The sequence below is a fragment of the Gossypium hirsutum genome, chromosome D04, assembly GCF_007990345.1.
Source record: "Gossypium hirsutum isolate 1008001.06 chromosome D04, Gossypium_hirsutum_v2.1, whole genome shotgun sequence".
Taxonomy (NCBI): domain Eukaryota; kingdom Viridiplantae; phylum Streptophyta; class Magnoliopsida; order Malvales; family Malvaceae; genus Gossypium; species Gossypium hirsutum.
In genome coordinates, this window is record NC_053440.1 from 1,638,710 (window position 1) to 1,658,333 (window position 19,624).

The following is a 19,624-nucleotide window of genomic DNA, read 5'->3' on the forward strand; positions in this document are numbered from 1 at the left end:
AATATAAAATGCACTACAATTGTTTATCATGGTGTTGTCATCAAGATTAAGTTAGTGTCGACTTGACTTGTGACACCAACTCGATCAATAACATTATTAATATATTCAATTGATGGAGATAATAAAGTACACATAATACAATTAAAATGTAAATATTATATTAAAATAAAGCTTTGTTTTAGTGGTAAAGTTGATATTTTATTGACCTAAAGAGCACAAGTTTAAATCCAATCACATGTAAGTTTGTTATTGTTTGTTAAAATACTCTCAAATAATATAGCTTATTTTAATTATGAAAGAATATTTTTGTAATTTTCTTAATCGAGTTGGTGTTTGGTTTGACTTGTGACACTAAAGACTTAAATAATAATATGGATAAAAGAATGGAAACTAGAAAATAACGACTATGATTGCATTCTAATTCTTATCTTGTCAATTTCGAAACAACTTCGTTGACATTGTAGGGTTTTGTGAAATTAATGGTGGAGTCCTTGATTACGATAGTGAACTCATGGAAAAGAAAGGTTGAGAGTGAAGGTGGAGTTGCAGATATTAAGATCGAGGATTGTCTAAGAAGATTTTCAAGAGATGTGATCTCTTGGAAACAATTATTCCAAAGGAAAAGAGCTTTTCTTAAAAATTAGTGCTCTTATTCCTAGAATGAGGTTCTCTCCCTCCTGTTTTGTTTGATTATATCTAATTCTAATGAGTTAATATTTTTAAATACAAAAATAAATTTTAAAAAATTTAAGTTTTATTTTTATGTTAATATGTAATTGATAAATTTCATTTTTATGTTTATGTAATATTACATAATTTTTATTGTTATGCCTTGTCATCTTAGTGCCTTAAATTTATTAATATTATCATATTGTTATATTTATATCGTGCCGAACATGTATTGTATGTTTATGTATGTGCTTCTCAATCTCCTACTTCCTAAGTTGAACCATTTTAATGAAAAAAATTTCAAATATCTTCCAACCAGGATCAATACAGAATTAGAAAGATTAGAGAAAGATATGCGAAGCTTAATCTTGAATGTTGTGAAGGAAAGAGAGAAAGGGGAAGGTACAAAGGACTTTACAAATGATACTTGAAGGTGCAAAAAGCAATGATCTAGACCAAGATGAAACAAATCAATTCATCGTTGACAATTGCAAGAACAAATAGTGGGTGAAAACAAGGGGAGAGGGAATCTTATGAAAAAAAGTTGATAATTGATATGGATATAGTGAATCGATGAGAAAATTTGGAAATGAGTTAAATAAATGAATCTTATGGAAAATTTTTGATGATTGACATGGAAAATTATGAAAAGAATTATAGAAGTGAAAGGTTAAATTATAAAATTTTAAAAAAAAATTAGGGACTAAAGTGCAAATATGACCAAATTAGAAAAAGTGAGTTATTAGTGATGAATTGGCTAGAGGTTAAGTTGGAATATGTATTAGTATCGTGAAAATCACATTTGGGACCGAATTGGAAAGATTAGACCATATTTTAGCAAAATTAGACTTATAAGTTGGGCTTGGGCCCATTGTTGGTCTTTTTATAAGGGAAAAGAACCCCAGCTCACATTCCCTTCTTCTTCCGTTGGCAATAATATACTATATAATATATGTGGAATGCATGAAATATAAAATGCGTATGAACGGAAGAAGAAAAATTATACTCAAATTTTTATTTATATTTATAACAAACAGATACAAAAAAGAATTGATAAACGTCATTTAGCTGCATAGAGTTTCGTTTTTGTATAGAATATAGCCCCCATGGCTGAACATCTTCTTCTTTTTCATTTTTCCCACTTTTTTTTCCATTTTCTCTCAAAAGCTTCACTTTCCACCTTGAGATTTAAAAAAAAAAATCTTCATGGAAACAACCTCCTAAGCTCAATTACTCCATAAGTTTCTTTAATGTTAGCCTAGGGTTTTTTGAGCTTGAGTGAGAGAAGTTGAAGCTAGAATGATAAAGTTTCAATAAGGTAAGAAATAGCTTCCTACGCATCCACTAATTTGATATTTGTTGTGAAATGTTATGAGAAAGCTTGGAAAAAAATAATATTTACTTTTTGATTTTATTTTGTAATATGGAAAATGAGTAAATGATAAAAATGAAGTTTCCAAGCTTGATTGGTGATGGATTGGAGCACATAGAAGCTTGATTTGGTATTGTAGAGCATCCATCAAGGTAAGTACCTTGGATACTCTTATTTATCTTATGTCGAAGTTTATGAATTAGTTAAAATTTGGGTGATAAATATGGAATGGAAATTTATAATAAACATATGTAAACTCTATGGTTTAAAAGATAGGTAATACGTCCATAATGTGTTAATGTTGAAATTGTTAGTTAAGAAATGCTATGTAAAGTGAAAATATGATATGGGGATATTAATTGTCATGGAAGTGTTAGTAAGCATGATTTGACATATAAAAATTATGTTATTAATGTAAAAAATGTGAATAGTTGAAATTGTGGCCACAAATAAGACTTATTGGTTAATTTATGCTTTTAGTTGATAGAGTCAATATCATGTTAAAACATGAGAATACACGTTCATAAGACATTTTTTTGAAAGATAAAAAGCAATTGAAAATATGACTTTCCACTATTGGGAAATATTAAATGAAATGGACATGTGTGTAAGGCCTAAAGAAATGTAAAAAATGTGTGTTCAAATGTAAAGCACCAGTGGTACCTACAAGTGAAAATGAACAAGCTCATAAGACATTTATTAATATGGATTTGATCATGAATATGTTAAGGCACTTAATGTACTCTTATATGATATGTGTAAATGTATGTATTAATCACCTTGGTATATATATGTTAATTGTAAGCGTAAAGTGCTCTAGAAGACTTAGTGAAATGTTAAGATATGATTGGCATGCCAATTAGGGCTTATAGTGTGTTGGAGTTTTGTCGGAGATTTCACGCTTATGCGTGCTTTATATCGCCTTCAAGTCTTGCACTCATGTGCATCTTGGTGTGGTGTAGTTTATGCTATTATAAGCTCTTTGGTGTGGCGGAGGGATGTGTTACACTACTTTACAGTTTAGCACTTCAATGCTCATTGGTGTGGTGGAGGAGTCCTATGTATTCGAATAAATTTTACTAGAGTTTACTATAGGAGAAAATGAATTAAATATTGTTAATAAAATTTAAATGTAGTTATTTATGGCTAAAAGCAAGATTAAGTGTCATGAACTAAATGTCTTATAGCTAAAAAAGATGATAATAAGGAAAATGAATAGGTAAGCAAAAGAGAAATTAACATGATAATGAGCTTTAAAAGTGTATGGCCTATTGAACTTACCTTAAATGATATTAAGGAAATTGGTGATTTAAGCATGCTATAGTTTAAAGAAATGAAAATGTTGTATATGATTCTTATAAAGATTAAAGGCTAGAAATGAGAATTGTGAAAGGACATGCCAAGATATTATGACCTACCTAAGAGTCTTGAATAGGTATTTCATTAAATGAATTAGCTAACAAATTGTTAATATGTAAGTTGAGGGGATTCCTAGTTAAGAGTGATAAAAAATTCAATTAGGGGTAACTATTTGCTTAGTTTATAATTAGTAATTCAATTGATTCTAGGCTAAGTAACTCGCATCGTCAAAACTAGGAATAGGTGGTTCCGATAATTTAACTCACGGTTAGTTTTAGTTTAATTACGTTTTATTGAAATTTTATCTTGAATCTGCACTACAAATTCGTGACTTAATTAGATTAGTACTAATTCATGACATTGAAGGACCTGAGGTTGTGACCTAACTCACTGTTTGGACGTGAAAGAATCAAGTGAGCAAAGTAACTGCATGACATAGTCAAGTTGAGGGTGCGACGTTGGATGAACTAGACTTAAAGGTGAGGCAGATAGTGAGCAAAGCAACTCCATGACATTGTCAAGTGAGCAATGTCGGCACATTGAACCTTGCCTAGGAGAACATACCTTCGTCACATTACGACTCTGCAAAAATGGAGGTTGCGATGTCATGTTGCAGATCTATTAAGATGTTGGTTACTCAGGGTTTTTTAAAGGGAATTGGACACTCCAGCCTTTGAAAAGCTAAATATTAACGAGAGTAAAAAGGTCTTTTAGCTCACTAATATAAAAGCACCTTTGTATTATAAATTAGAGAGAGATTAGAGAGGGAGAAAAACTTGGAGAGATTTTGTAAAGAGAAATTTTAGTTTTTTTTTAAGTTCTTTATAGTAACTTTGTAGAGATTAAATTTGTTTTAGATTTTTAAAATTCTTTCTTGTCTATGGCAATGTAAAAAAGGAAATCAAAGCAAGCTCCAGCTTTGGAATTGGATGCTTCTCCATGAATGGGCATCTCTAAACTCTTACTCTTACTAATTTATGTTTATTGATTGTTTAGTATGGCTGCTTGTACTTTGAATTCCATGTTGTTCTAAAGTTTATTCGATGGTTGATTGGGATGCTAGTTATTAATTAAAGTTGACATATACGTTGACGATTAATTTGGTTGTTTGATTGTATTAAAATGCTTAGTAAACTAGAATTGACAACTCTAGAGGAAGATGACAATTTGGTGGAATTTCTATTTCTAACCTTTGTTAAAGTTATTTTTAATGAGGATAAAAAGGTCACTTTGATCCTTACTATAAATATTTTTTTGGGGATAAACTCGATTAAGCAACAAACTAGTAAAATTAACGAAGAAATTGAAAAGATTGAACATAAATATTTTACATGGAAAACCCACTTAGAGGAGGATAAAAAACCACGGGTAAAGATAATTTCACTAAAACGACAAAAATGAAGAGTACAAAGATGGAGACTAAACCCCGAAACCCAAAAATAAGAACTCGAAAAACTTAAACACAAAATTCCTTGAAAACTTGTAAAAGTTAATACCTAAATGTGTTATGGGTTAATCTTTATATGTAGAAAATGGCCTATTTATAGGAAAATTTTGTAGGTCAAATAATATTAAAGTAATATGCACTAATTAGAGTTCGAATGGGACAAATAATCAAAATTTGGCTGGAAGAAAAAAATCGAGAAAATTACATGACATGTCACCACGTAGTGACGTGGCTGTTGCCTCGTCAGTACGCCCTCCATCGCGTGTCAGGATGAGACATCTCCTCTCGCCGGGACGTCAAACCTGTTTCGGCCTAAAAATACAAGGCATATTCCCCTCTACCTTTAACTAGAATTTAAATTATAAAGAAGAGATTTTAGAGAGTACTTTTTAGATTTTTAAAGTTCTTAGAGAAAACTTTGTATAAGCTTTGTAGAAAGTGAAATTGTTATAGATTTTATTGCTCGTTCTTGTGGATGGCAATGTAAATGGAGATCAAAGCAAGCTCGAGCTATGGATGTGGGTGTTTCTCCATGAATGAGCAATTCTAAACTCTTTTTCTCACTCATTTCTATTGATTGAATGTTTAGAATGGTTTATTGTTTCGAATACCATGTTATTCTAAATTTCTTTGATGGTTGATTGGAATATTGGTTGCTAATTGTAGCTAAGATACTGATCGGCCACGATCTAGGCTATTATTTACATCTCTTTTCACATAATTTTAGCTTGTTTAATAGTGGAATTAAGTCATTCTAGTATTTATTTATGATTTTACAGTTCAAGTATTGTTTTATCTTTTCCATAGTTTTTATGCTATTTTGATATCCAAATAAGGTTATGTGGTTATGTAGGATGGACCGGGAGCTAAAAGTGCACATTTGGGTTGAAATTGATGCCAATGTCGTGACACCAAAGATCGAAGCAAAAACAAAATCCTTAAGACGAAACTGCCATGGATGTCGCGACACCAATTGGATCTTGCAACACCGGGTCTAGATGTCAAAACACCACTTTTGCCCGGCCAAAAATTCTTGCACACGACGATTGCAATTTTAAGGGTAATTAAGGGTCTTTTTCTAGCTTAAAAACCTAATGGACTTTGCAATCGAAGGGGAACTTTAATCTTTTGGATTTTTGTCTATATAAACAACATTATAACTAGATTCAAAGGGGGATTCAACGGACAACACAGAGATTAGGTTTTAGATTTTATTTCATTTTTAGCTTTTACTTAGTTATTTTTATGTTCGTCTGATCAGAAGATCCTATTCCAAAGTGAGACTATCGCGAGTGGAGAATGTTCCGGAACCGCATTTTTGCATCGATTAATCCATGAGCATTCTTCATCTCTTCTTTTATTCTATTATTTATCTCTTTCTTTAACTCCGTTAATTGATTGTTTGTGTAAAGATTAGAATAAGTTGATGCTTTATAAACATCTCGCATGTTTCAACTGTTAACCCAATTAATTGATTAAGTGACTAATAACCTAAAACTGGATATTTATTCAAGAGTAATTAGTATACTAGGAAGTGACGACCTTAGTAGAACCTCTAGATAGGTGAGATTGGGAGACTATCCTGTTGAGTAAAACTTGTGCCAAGTGGTGAGACTGGAAGGGTATCCGTATGCCTAGGTGAGACTGGGAGGGTATCTTAGGTGGTAATCCTTAATGAAGATACAAGGATTGACAACCCTAATAAAACCTCTAAGGATGATAAATACTTAAATAAGGGCAATTATTAAATTAGTTAATAATTTGGTGACACAATTGATTCTAGGCTAAGTAGCTTGCATAGTCAGAACTAGGAATGGGAAAATCCGAATAAATTAACCTGGGGTTATATTTAGTCTTAGTTAATTTAATTAACTTTATTATCATTGTTTAAATTGGAATTTACACTACTAATTCGTGACTCTAGTAGATAAGTAATTATTTTAGGTAATTAATTTAATAGCAATTTTCTCCAAATAGCAATATTTAGGTACGGTCCTCAAAATACTTATCAGTCTTTTGTTGTAACACTTCTATATTACAACCTGACATGTTCGCTTGCAGAAACCGCATTTCACTTTGATGTAAATAAAAGATTGATTTCAAATAAATAAATAACCGAAGGATGGATTGTTGACTTTTGGTTGGGACCATGAAGAATTAAATTTCTAATGTCCAAAACCTTGCACTCACTTGCGAATGTGATGTATTGTATACCACACTTTTTAAGTACTTCCAGACTTATTTGAATTGCACGGACTCGTGTTTGATTTGAAAAATAAAAAAAGAGTCTAAAAAGTTGCTTGTTACCCAGCAATGATCAACGCCACATATTTACGTTTCAAGTTTAGATGTCAATGTTTATAGCTTATATTATGGTGTTGCCTTCTGACCTTCTATGTCTTGGAGTCCTGGGATTTGGGCACATGACGCAGAGAATGTAGTAAAGGGATGTCTAAATCTCTGGAATCTTTTGCTGATACAAGATTTTCAAGCTTGCAGTCTTCAATTCACAACAATATCAAGTTGAGAAAAGAAAGGCAGCATTAAGAGTCAGATTATAGACAAATCCGACATTAAGAGAGAAGAATGAGACTCATCTCAGGTTCTGCGGATGACCGAGACGCCGAATCACTGTTCCGCGCCAAACCCATCTCCGAAATCCGCAATGTGGAATCCGCCACCAACAAACAGATTCAAGACAAGAAGGAGGAGCTCCGGCAGCTGGTTGGCACCCGCTATCGTGATCTGATTGACTCGGCTGACTCCATCCTCCAAATGAAATCGGCATCCGAATCTATTTCCTCCAACATCTCTTCCATCCATCATTCTATCCGCTCCCTCTCTATCTCCGTCTTGGAAGCGCCATCCCCGAAACTCCAAACCCCCCCTAACCCTACTACTCGCCTCCGCATCTATGGGATCGCCTGCCGCGTCAAGTACTTGGTGGACACGCCGGAGAACATCTGGGGCTGTCTCGACGAATCCATGTTCTTGGAAGCGGCCGCCAGGTATATTCGTGCTAAGCACGTCCATTCCATCTTGATGCTGCCTGACGGTGATTTGGATCACAACAACATATTGTCCAATTTCCCTCTGCTTCAGCACCAGTGGCAGATCGTTGAGAGTTTCAAGGCTCAGATTTCCCAGAGAAGTCGTGAGAGGTTGTTGGATAGGGGCCTGTCCGTTGCTGCCTATGCTGATGCCTTAGCTGCCGTTGCTGTCACTGATGATCTGGATCCTGAGCGGGTTCTGGGTTTGTTTCTTGAAGCCAGAAAGAATTGGATATTGCATACATTGACTGCTTCTGCTGGTAATGGTAATGCTACCTCTTCTGTTGCCATTTCGGCTTTTTGTGACGTTTTAAACATAATTCAGGTCACCATAGGGCAGGTGGGAGAGTTGTTTTTGCATGTTATGAATGACATGCCTCTCTTTTATAAGGTTATTTTGGATTCTCCCCCTGCTTCTCAGTTATTTGGTGGGATCCCAAATCCGGATGAAGAGGTCAGGTTGTGGAAATCTTTTAGGGATAAATTAGAATCTGTCACGGTTATGCTGCATAAAACTTTCATTTCTAGCACTTGTTGGAGGTGGGTGAGGGATTGCGGAGCACAGATCATCAGTAAGATTAATGGTAGGTATCTCATTGATACTATACCTAGTGGCCAAGAACTTAGAACTGCTGAGAAGTTGATAAGGCTTACAATGGAAAGCAAGGAGGTTTTGCGGGAGAGTTTGGAATGGCTTAAAAGTGTTTTTGGGTCTGACATTGAATTGCCTTGGAATAGGATCCGGGAACTTGTTTTGGAAGGTGATTTGGATCTGTGGAATGAAATATTTGAAGATGCTTTTGTCAGGAGGATGAAAATGATTATTGACTCAGGATTTGAGGATCTGACCAGAGCTGTCAATGTGTCAGACGCAATCCACACTATTGTGGTGACCTCTGGTGAGAAGATGGATTTTGAGACATATTTGATTAGGCCTTCTACAGGTGGTGGCGTTTGGTTTGCTGAACCTAATAACTTAAAGAAGCTTGGTCCACTGTTGGGAAATAGAGCACTACCTGAGGAAGATAATCTCCAAAGTTGTCTCAATGCCTATTTTGGCCCTGAAGTGAGTCAAATTAGAGATCAAGTGGACAGCTGCTGCCAAAGAGTTCTTGAGGATCTATTGAGTTTCCTAGAATCTACCAATGCATCTGTGAGATTGAAGGATCTAGTTCCCTATCTGCAGAATAAATGTTATGACTGTGTTTCAGCTATATTGAAAGAACTCCAAACTGAACTTGATAATTTGTACACTGCGATTGGAAGTGAACACAAGGAAAGCGATTCTGTGCCTCCTCCTTTAATTGTTGAGAGATCTCTTTTTATTGGGAGACTCTTGTTTGCATTCGAGAATTACTCTAAACACATTGCTTTGATTCTTGGCTCTCCACGGTTCTGGGTGAAATACACAGCTCCTGCAATTTTTGAGAAGCTCCCTTCCTCGTTGTGGCAATCTAAAGCTGTCAATGGTTCTCCTTTCTCTGACAGCCTTGGAAGGCAAATACTCACTAGTTCCGAGAGGCAAAGTTCATCAGCTACTGCTGCATTGCTTGGTGCAAATGAAAGTGCAAGCCCAAAACTTTACGATCTTTGTAAGATTATGCGGGAGTTGTGTATTAGAGCTTACAGCTTATGGATATCATGGCTATCTGATGAGCTTTCAGTTATTCTCTCTCGGGAGCTTGGACAAGATGATGGGTTATCTGCAACAACTCCCTTAAGGGTAAGTTTTTACTGGACTACTTTTACTTCCTTTCTCTCTCCCGCTCTCCTTTTGCCTCTGTTTTCATGTCACTAGATTGGAATGGCTATACAGAAGGATGGATTTCTTTGTCATGGCAGTTAAGAGTAGTGCTGAAATTTTATCATTGGCAAAAAGTAACAAGGTCTTTATTATTGAAGTTCAGTCCCTTTCAACTTAAGCTTCATATATAGCACTTCTGTTTGTTCTGCCTTTACTTACCAGTCAAAACATCTTACCTTCCCAATCTAAATAATCTTTTGCATGAATCTTTTCCTAGAAGTCATTACCCAAAATGTTAACTCCATTCTAGTTCACATGGACGGCAGGATTTGCTGGTCCAGCATCTTGAAAACATTTATTTGCTTCCAATCCATATCTGGTATCTTCATCAAAAGGCCACTCTTTGGTTATTCCAAAGATCATGGTTGCATTTTGGATTTTTTACCAGACTCATTGATTCCTGTCACTGTAAAGTTTGCTCTGCTCATATTCCTTGACTCAGCTAATTTTGTTTGCTGGATTGCTGTCCTCTTCCACGTCCTCTACTGCAACCAGTAAATGCTTATAAGCAGAACAACTATTTCAACATTAATATTAGTTCACTCTGATATCACTTTGATGCACTGCTGTAGAGATATTAAAAAGAAAACCAAACAGTAAAACAAAACCATATCTAATGTTAAATCAAAGTTGGAATTATCAAGTAATGATTTCCAAAAGCGGAATTATCAAGTATACTAGTGATACTTTTGTTTGACTTCAATGTTGGTGTAGGGTGGCTATGGGTTTGTCTTCTGTTTCAGATATTTCCTTTTCATTTATTTTTAATTTTTTGACAATTGGAAACATTTTGTTAATTATGCTTTTTGCTTTATTTGAAAACGTACAAACTTAAAACATGTTTGCTTACCATAATCAATTGAAACATGACAAATATTTGTAAGGCTAATGTACTAAATAAGCCCTTGAACTTTGTCACTTTATTTAGACGAGCATATACTTTTGTTAAACCCAAATAAGCCCTTAAACTGTAATTGGTACTCAAATAAGCCCTTAAACTTCAATTGGTACTCAAATAAGCCCTTAAACTTCTATGGGTCCAATGTTAACTGTTAAATGATATTTTGGACTTTTAAAATTATTTTCTTGAAAAGTAAAATGTTATTAATTTTATTTACTTTTTAAATATTTATATTAAGCTTCATGAGTCTATAATTCTTTATCAATGGTTATTTGATTTTTTTATCATTAAAGTTATGAAAATGAATTATTTGTATAATAACTTTTTGAATTAAGATGAACTATATATATGTGTGTGTGTGTATATATGCATATATGATCTAAAAATGTTGTGTTTTAATTAATCGTACTCCATACCTATTAACTGAACTGAAGAAGAATATCCCTATCGAATTATGTTTTAGGTAAGTAGTGATTTATACTCTAATTCCCATTCCTCATACTAGATCAATAGTTCCAAGTAACATCGATCACTAGAAAGCTTTGTAAACGCCATTGGCAGCTTCCTTTGTGGTTCATCAGGGATGGATGATCAGAGTACATTTGCAATATTTGAGTTGTTTCTTCTACTATTTGAGACGCTTTGCATTGTCCCTCCATAGTCCCTTTTGACATGCAACATTTGTGTTCTCCTGCATGTATGCAATGCACACACTGATACAAGTTCATCATAGTTATCTATTTATATCTTACATTTCCCCTTTGGCATGTAGAATCTTGAAATTTGATATATGAATGCAACAAATTAGTTTATTAGTAATTGGATGAATGAAATTTTAGAATCTTGCAATAGGGAAATCATGAGAGAAGTATTGCACTTTGCTTCTTCTCAAGTGATTTTAAAACTTTTGAACACTAAGACTGAGGCTTGATTGGTATTTTATACCTTTTAGACTATCTTCTGTTCGTATTGTTTGTTTGTGTAATTTAAGTATATTGCTTTTTTGCATATTAAGTTCCAAAATGCAATTATGTTAATTATTAGCTTATTCATTATATTGCTCAGGGTTGGGAAGAGATAATTGTTAAGCAAGAACAATCTGGTGAGGGGTCATCAGAGATGAAAATATCACTCCCGTCTATGCCGTCTCTCTATGTGATATCCTTCTTATGTCAAGCATGTGCAGAAATTCATAGAATCGGAGGCCATGTTCTTGACAAATCAATTGTGCAAAGGTTTGCATTGAGCCTTATTGAAAAGGTACAAATTTTGTTTTGCATCATGTTGGCTGATTATTCTAGGAACCCTGCAATTATCTTGTTTATATTCTATATACTAAAACAATGCTGTGTGTACTTTAATTGCTCTCTTGATGTTATTTCTGCAGTTCTTTTTCTTGTAAACATATACATTAAAGCCTTAATTGACAGCAAATATTGGAAGTGTTGAATTGCATACAGTTACATTATTGTTTCTTAACTTCAGTTTTATCCCTTGAAGAGCTTTCTTAACTTCTATACAGCTCCATGCACTATGGTTTTTGATGTCTTGACTTATTTGGATTTTGGGGGTTTAATTACTATAAGATTTCTATTGACTAGCTGATTTGCTATTCCATTTGGGTGGTTCTTGAACGGATATATTTTTGCCAGAGGAGCATGTAGTAATTTAGGTGGGTTTTTCTTTTCTAATGTAAAAGTGGTTAGCTTTTGGAAGAAAAAATAAAAAGATTTATAAAACATTAAAAAGACATTAACATTCCTCTTCCATTTTTACTATGAAAATTTTCCATTTTGACTTATGACACCGACTCAATTAAGGGTTTTATTATTAGTATAGATGCAATAATTGGGTGCTACCTATTTTGATTTTGCTTGGGTTAACATGAGCCCAGCTTTGAGGTGTCATTCATCAGGCTTTTAACCTAATCATTCCATTATTGAGCAGACGATAAGTTTGACTTCATTCAGTTTAAAGTTGCCTTCTCATTTCTTTCCCCTAAATAAGATGGATGGCATAACTATGAGTGTACAATGTAACCATGGAGAATTTAAGTATGGTAAACATGGAAGATTACCTGATATTGTCTTTTAAGTTGGTAAAAAAATAGAAAAACCCAGGTGGTAATAATAAAATAGAAATATAGTAAATTTCATTATACCTTTTTTAATGCTTGATGTTCTTATTAGATCTAGCAGTAATGTGATAATGTATACCATTCTTTCTTCACATAATTTAATACGTTATCTATAACATATTCACCACCTTTAGCGTTGATTGACTTCACATTGATGCATGGTACATTTCCATGTCATATGAACAGCTTGGGAGCATATTGAATTGTCTTCTAGTGCAGCAATGGCTCATGCTGAAGTTGTTCATGAATTCTCTCTATGATTGTTTTGCATCTTTACTTTTCCACAGCCACTTCAAATATTCTTGTCTGATGTTATATTGCTAACCTCATCACTGTGCTCCGTTCCTCCTAAACTAGAAATTATATCCACACAAATATGTATTTGTACTTGAGGCTGTTAGGGATTTAACCATGGTTATTGGAATTACGAGTACTGTATTATTGACAACTCATACGTTTGTTGGCAAAACGGGAATCATATTTTCAATCCCACATATGTTTTCCATAATCTGTTAAATCTTGTTCCTGTGTGAAGAATAGGCTCTTTGATAAGGGCTCTGATTGTTTAAAGTGAGAACCCTAGAAGATGAAAACATGCTGCAAGAATAAACTCTTTGATAGAATCCATTGTTTTGAGAAAAATGTAGATAAAAAAGGAATTGGATTCTGAAGGACGCATAAATGCTGAGGAACTCCTTAATAGCCTTCGATAGAATGATGAATGCTAAGTGTAAAGATTGGTAACTGCTCCTCAGAATAAAAGTTAATCATTACCAGTACTCTTGGTTTTGTTTACCATTTATAAGGGCAGGATGCGATTATGAGTTTAGATTTTTCTAAAAGAAGAAATAAAGAAATGCCAGGATAGATTCAAGATAGGCCAGCTGGTTTATTGTACTCCTCTTTTAAGATTGCGTTACTGTTCAATTAACTGATATAAGCCTATCCACCGTTAGATTTCTCCTTGTTGCTACAATAAGAGTAACGGGTGTGATCTCATATACTGCTTAAAAAGTCTTATTTATTACCTACAATGGAATAATATGATAAAAGGCATAAAGAATTCTGATAAATCTATATCTTGTTGTTGAGACATGGCAGTGAAATCAGTCTAGCCTCTGATTTATATTCTATATAGGCTATACCATCCTGGTATAAGGAGCTACCCCTATAGCACTAATGAAAGCCTTATGTCAGTTTTTAAATATAGGATTAAGTTTTGCATGCATGGTTCATTTTCTGACACTTAACCTTTGAATACATATGGAACAGAGAAATGAAATGAGAAGAGACTTTCAAGTATTCTTTAGGTCAATTAGTCTTTGGTATAGTATAGTTTCCACGTACGGAAATGGTGAAACCACTTTGGTTCTTCAACCGCTTTTTTGGTCTCTTTGCGTGTTTGTGTCCAACTTACATGATTACTGTCGACTTAGATTGATTTAAGTGTTTTAGTGACTGTCTGGTTGCTCTTGTTTATGTTAGAAATTGTTAATCTTGTACTCAGTAATTCTTTTCAATTTCTAATCTTAAAGTGAGATTTCCATTGAATGTAAAAGGAAAAAACTATTGCGAAGGAAGAAAATGATGCCTATAATGTTAGTTAGAATGTTAAGCTTATGTTTATATGGTAAATCAGAACATAGAAGGGCTCAACGGATGGATATGATGCTTTTTGTGGCCATTGGCAAACTCAGTTAATTGGGGTTGAAGCAATTGATTCCAAATGAGTTTCTTTGGAGTATATAGGCACAATGTCCTGATGACTACAGTTCTTGAAAATTAATTGGTCATTACTTCTGTCTGAAGTATTAAATGATTTCTTTAAATGAATAAAGAAATTATGCTTCTATCTTGATAAGTTTTATATGGTGGGTACTTTTTCCTACAAAGCTTTCTTTTCAAAAATATTCACTAGCTCTAAATTATATTTTGCTAGATTCTCATTGGTTTCTATTGTATTCATTTTTTTTATTCATCATGTAGGTTATTTCAATTTATAAGAACTTTCTCTCTACTAGAGAAGCCTCTGGAGCTCAAGTGTCAGAGAAAGGAATTTTACAGGTCTTGTTGGACATAAGGTTTGCTGCTGATGTTCTTTCTGGGGGTGATGTCAATGTAAATGAAGAGTTATCTATAAAACTGAAGTCTAAGTCAGCATTCAGAAGGAAGCAGGACCACATTCAGACAAAGTCCGCTGTTAGAGACAGTGTTGATGGACTTATCTATTCTTTTTCACAAAAGTTGGATCCCATTGATTGGCTGACGTAAGTATTTCCATATCCTTTTTACATGATGAACAGGATACCTCTAAGCTTGGTTTTGATTCCTATTCTTTTCTTTCATTTAATATATGTTGCCATCAAACTAGTAAAGTATCACTGGGGTATTGTCAGGCACTTTTTGCTCAAATTGTTAGTGATTTGCTTGTAGGGCAAAGCATGATTTAGGTGCACTACTTTTCCCAACATTTTAAGTCGTCCTACATGTAAAATGGTTCAATTAGTCTATTTAACAAATTGTATGTATTAATCACCCACAATTGAATCATCTGCAATCCAGATAGTAAAATATTAAGTGAGATGAATATTCTTTAAAGCCAATCAGCAGGATTTGATGACAGCATTTAGTAAATTAAAATTTTTTATGGTGAAGGAAACTTTTTCCAAGCTGGAAGTCTTGATGTTATTTTTTCTTGAGCTGGGACCTTCATAGTTGATCAAGACCCTAGTCCTTGATTTACCTTCTTTTGTTTTCTCTTTTCTATTTCCTAGAAACTTAGTAATTGGTGTAGATACGAAGGAAACCCTGGAAAATCAGTAAACTGGCTTGAATATCTTCTGCTGGTTTTCACCTCCAAACTCTAAGCACATTGCAAGTACAGGTTGCTGTAATTTATTACAATGGGCCTTTCCTGTTAAGAGAAGATATCTGCTTGTTTTACTTGCAACATTGCAAAAGTTTATGCAAAGCTTCTTCTGGTATATTATTGCCTTTGTTAAGTATACCAGATTATTACTGGTCTGATATTTATCCATACCAGATTGTTACAGGTCTGATATTTATCGAACTGTGAAATTCAGATGAAATTGTCAGTGTGTCATCTACTCATTCAGTGCTTCCTTCTGAATGCATTTTCACTTATCAGTTCATCATTAGCTATTGTTTCTACTAGTAAATGTTTATATGTTCTGATTAATGGTATTTTCTAAATAATTTTAAGGTATGAGCCATACTTATGGGAGAATGAGAGGCAGTCATACCTCCGGCATGCTGTGCTCTTCGGGTTCTTTGTTCAGCTTAATCGGAAGTATACAGACACCATACAGAAGCTGCCTACTAATTCCGAGTCGAATATTATGAGATGTTCTGTGGTTCCTCGTTTCAAATATCTTCCAATCAGGTCTATGTTTAACTCTTTTTTTTGGGTACACGGTCTTGCATTCACTTTAATCAATTTGCATACTATCTAGAATTATTTACTCGTGTAAATGCTTTTCTTATAATTTACGGCTTGTCATGCAGTGCTCCAGCATTGTCTTCTAGAGGGAATTCTGGGAAACCTATTACAGCTGCCTCCAATGATATTACTTCAAGAAGTTCCTGGGAAGCTTATACAAATGGAGAGCTTTCCCAGAAAGCTGATTTGGATGACCACCAGAGTTTTGGTGTTGCAACGCCGTTCTTAAAATCTTTCATGCAGGTGAGGTTATTCATCATTTTTTTCTCTTTTTGAAAGGTTTGTCTAATTCCCTGTATTGTGAGTCAAAAGGTTTATCTAATATAGAAGTTATTGTACACCTCAAAGTAAGCTTGCTGATGCCCCTATGTGTTGCCATTGGCTATAGAGTGTAAGGTACATGGTTGACTAGATATGTTTGGTTTCATTTGAGCCAGTCGTGACAGCAGAGGCAGAGCCTCCAAAGAGCCAGAGGGGGCCTTGTCCCCCAAGGTTTTTGGTAATTTACCAAGTCCTCCAAGATATTTGATAGTTTACCAAAGTACATATATATACTTATATGCTAAATTAAATTAAATTGGCGCCCTGGAAATAAATTTTATATATTTTTCATGTGTTATGGGTAAAAGAAAGCTAAAAAACTCTATTTGTTATTTATCTTTTTCATTTTACTGATCATTATTTTTACACTCTTCAAATTATTTGGTTTATCATATCAAGTTATAATCCCATGACTTAAACTAATTTTTCTAAATAATTTTATTTTCATGATTTCAACCACTAGTATGAAGAGAACCATTTTTCTTTTTATAACTTCGCCACTCCTATACCTGTCATTTCTATTTTTTTTTCTCATATTTTATTTATTAATCTCCTATTTGCTCAGTTTTAAATCTCAAATATCTCTTTGTATTTCTATAGCTTAAGCAGATATACTAGCTTTTTTTTTCCCTCTTTTGCCTGAACATATACTAATTTTATTTAAAAAATTAAATTACATATGTCACAAAACAATATTTTTAAAAAAAGAAGAAAACTAGTGAAGTTTTTGGGAATAATAACAAAATCTATTGTTTTGGAAGGAATTTAGTTGAAATTATTATTGCAAGAAAATAAATTCATTTTCTAGACAATTTAATATTGTAATTGGCCCCCTCAAAAGTAAGTGCCAAGATTGCCACTGCTAGAGAGACTCGATTACAGTTTCACTCTAGTTTTACCTCTGCAAATAATATCTTGTCATTTTTCTTTTTCTTTTTCTTTTTAATTTGCACTTAGAACCCTGAGGTTTCGTTTTGTTGTTATAAGGGGTTGTGATATTAATTTCACACAAAATAGTTAGAAAACTAACTTCATTTTTTTGACAAAGATACCTTTTACATCTAAGGGAATTCTTGCAATTTGTTGGTCAAAATTGATGTTTTAGTCCTCTATGATAATGGAATAAGGCTTTAGGTTGTTCAAGTGCCAAGGAAATGAACACAAGGGTATTCTTTAGAAAAATAGGAAATGATGAGGGGTGTAATTGTAATTTAACCCTGAAAACATAGTAAAAAAAAACCCTTGAATCTTATTGAGGAAGTAAAATCTAACTAGCTAATAGAAGTAGAAAATATAGACAAGTTTATTTTATTGGAGTAATACGCTACACTTTGAATGTTTACATTGTTTTAGTGGTTTTATGAAGAGGAAAACATTTCTAATTAATCATGGCTAACCTCTATATTCTTCTTGGAAATAGGCAATACCACAGTGGAAGACACCTAACATTTTTATTTATTCTTTATCGAAGGTAGATTGTTGTACATAGCCAGCAGGGAGTGAATTTGAATAATGCACTTTCAGTGTGGTAATTGAGCAACCCTGAGTTGTGCCTTTTTTAAGTTAATCTATTTTTCCACATTCATACTGTTGTGGACTACTACAATCCTGAAGTATAATGTACTCTCATACCATGGAACACAATTTGTTTCTAATAGTTTCTGGTCTAGACATTTTCTTAATTGATTCTCAACCGGATTGGTCACAACCAGTGGTGATTATTGCACATGTCAAGTTAATGAATGGATTGACATGTGAGGGAAAGAATACTGGAGTGAATCTCAGGTCTCAACCCTTGTTGAGACTATACATACAGTTTGGCAAGCTTGCTTAACATGAGTATGGTGTATATATACAAAGTGACTTATTAGCAAGTTGTAAATATCCTGGCATATTTGATGTTTTGCAGCCATGTCAGGCATATTAACTTTTTATGTTGATAGTGATTTCCGTTGTATTTGCCTGGGCAGGTTGGCAGCAGATTCGGGGAGAGCACTTTAAAACTGGGATCGATATTAACGGATGGGCAAGTGGGCATATTCAAGGATAGATCTGCAGCTGCCATGTCAACATTTGGTGACATCTTACCCGTACAAGCCACAGGACTTCTATCATCCTTTACAACCACCAGATCAGATTCTTGATTTCTGCTATATTTCCAGATTTGGGTAGATGTATGCTTTACTTTATATTGATGGAGAGGGTTGCCTGAAATTTCCAACCTCCGGGATAAATGATGGGAAATAGCAATAGGAGCAACCATCCTGCCCCATGTGGCACAGCAAGGCAAAGGGTATATGTTGAAAGAAACTAGGGCATTATCATGTGAAATCTAGTCTCCGTTTTTGGTTTCATTGCCTCTTGTTGCTTTGTCGGGTTCAGTAATTCCACATGTCATGTTTCAAGAAAAGTAAATAACATCACATATCCTACAAATGAATTTTATGGGCCAACCGGACTGTTATGCCTAGATATGCTTGGTGCAAGCGCTCACTGTTCTAGTTAGCGATGCCTATACGAGAACCACATTACTTAATAATTAAAATGAAATAGCTTACTAGAGATGAAGGTTGTGGATGCAGTGGGGAATATTGACTTTCTTAGCTACTGACTTCTGATAATTGCTTTCTGTTATTCTAAAAAAAAGTGGGGTTCAGAAACTGAGAGATGTTGAAACACTAAAAAACCAAAAGTGAGGAATCGCATCCTTGCTTCATCGTCCATGGTGTATCCCTTATGACAAGATGTGCTTAAATATTAAATATAAGTATTAGATTAGATTTATGTGTGTATGTTAAAAGTACTTGGAGGTCGCTATATTATAGGAATTTGATCAAATTAGTTTATCTATTATTAAATAGATCAGTTTAGTCATTATGTTATTAAAAAGAATCTAAGTTCAAATTGTTGTATAGTTTTTTTTTTTTTGATTTTTTTTCAAATGCAGTTTAGTTCCAAACAAAATATTCATTTACTAAATCATAAAAGCTATAAAATATTAACTTTGTTAAATAATAAATTATATTTTTTAAACCTTAAATGTTAGCTCTATTCCAATTTGAATTTCAAATTAGATTGGATTTTATTTTAAAAATAAATAAATG

The 19,624-nt window shown here is 33.7% G+C and overlaps 1 protein-coding gene across 1 annotated transcript; it reads left to right on the top strand.

The window, feature by feature from the left end:
• Positions 1 to 7,080: 7,080 nt before the first annotated feature.
• LOC107931590 (conserved oligomeric Golgi complex subunit 1) lies at positions 7,081 to 19,082 on the top strand. The gene is made up of 6 exons (XM_016863521.2): positions 7,081 to 9,620; positions 11,668 to 11,862; positions 14,726 to 15,006; positions 15,963 to 16,142; positions 16,265 to 16,442; positions 18,491 to 19,082. The coding sequence occupies exons 1-6, from the start codon at positions 7,434 to 7,436 to the stop codon at positions 18,662 to 18,664; spliced, it is 3,195 nt and encodes a 1,064-aa protein (XP_016719010.1). The 5' UTR covers positions 7,081 to 7,433; the 3' UTR covers positions 18,665 to 19,082.
• The last annotated feature ends 542 nt before the right edge of the window (positions 19,083 to 19,624 follow it).

Bases quoted from the DNA above. Each gene is read 5' to 3' on its own strand.
- LOC107931590 (XM_016863521.2), top strand. From the start codon at position 7,434: ATGAGACTCATCTCAGGTTCTGCGGATGACCGAGACGCCGAATCACTG. The intron at 16,143-16,264 runs GTCTATGTTTAA...CTTGTCATGCAG, and splicing joins TTCAAATATCTTCCAATCAG to TGCTCCAGCATTGTCTTCTA. The intron at 16,443-18,490 runs GTGAGGTTATTC...TTGCCTGGGCAG, and splicing joins TCTTAAAATCTTTCATGCAG to GTTGGCAGCAGATTCGGGGA.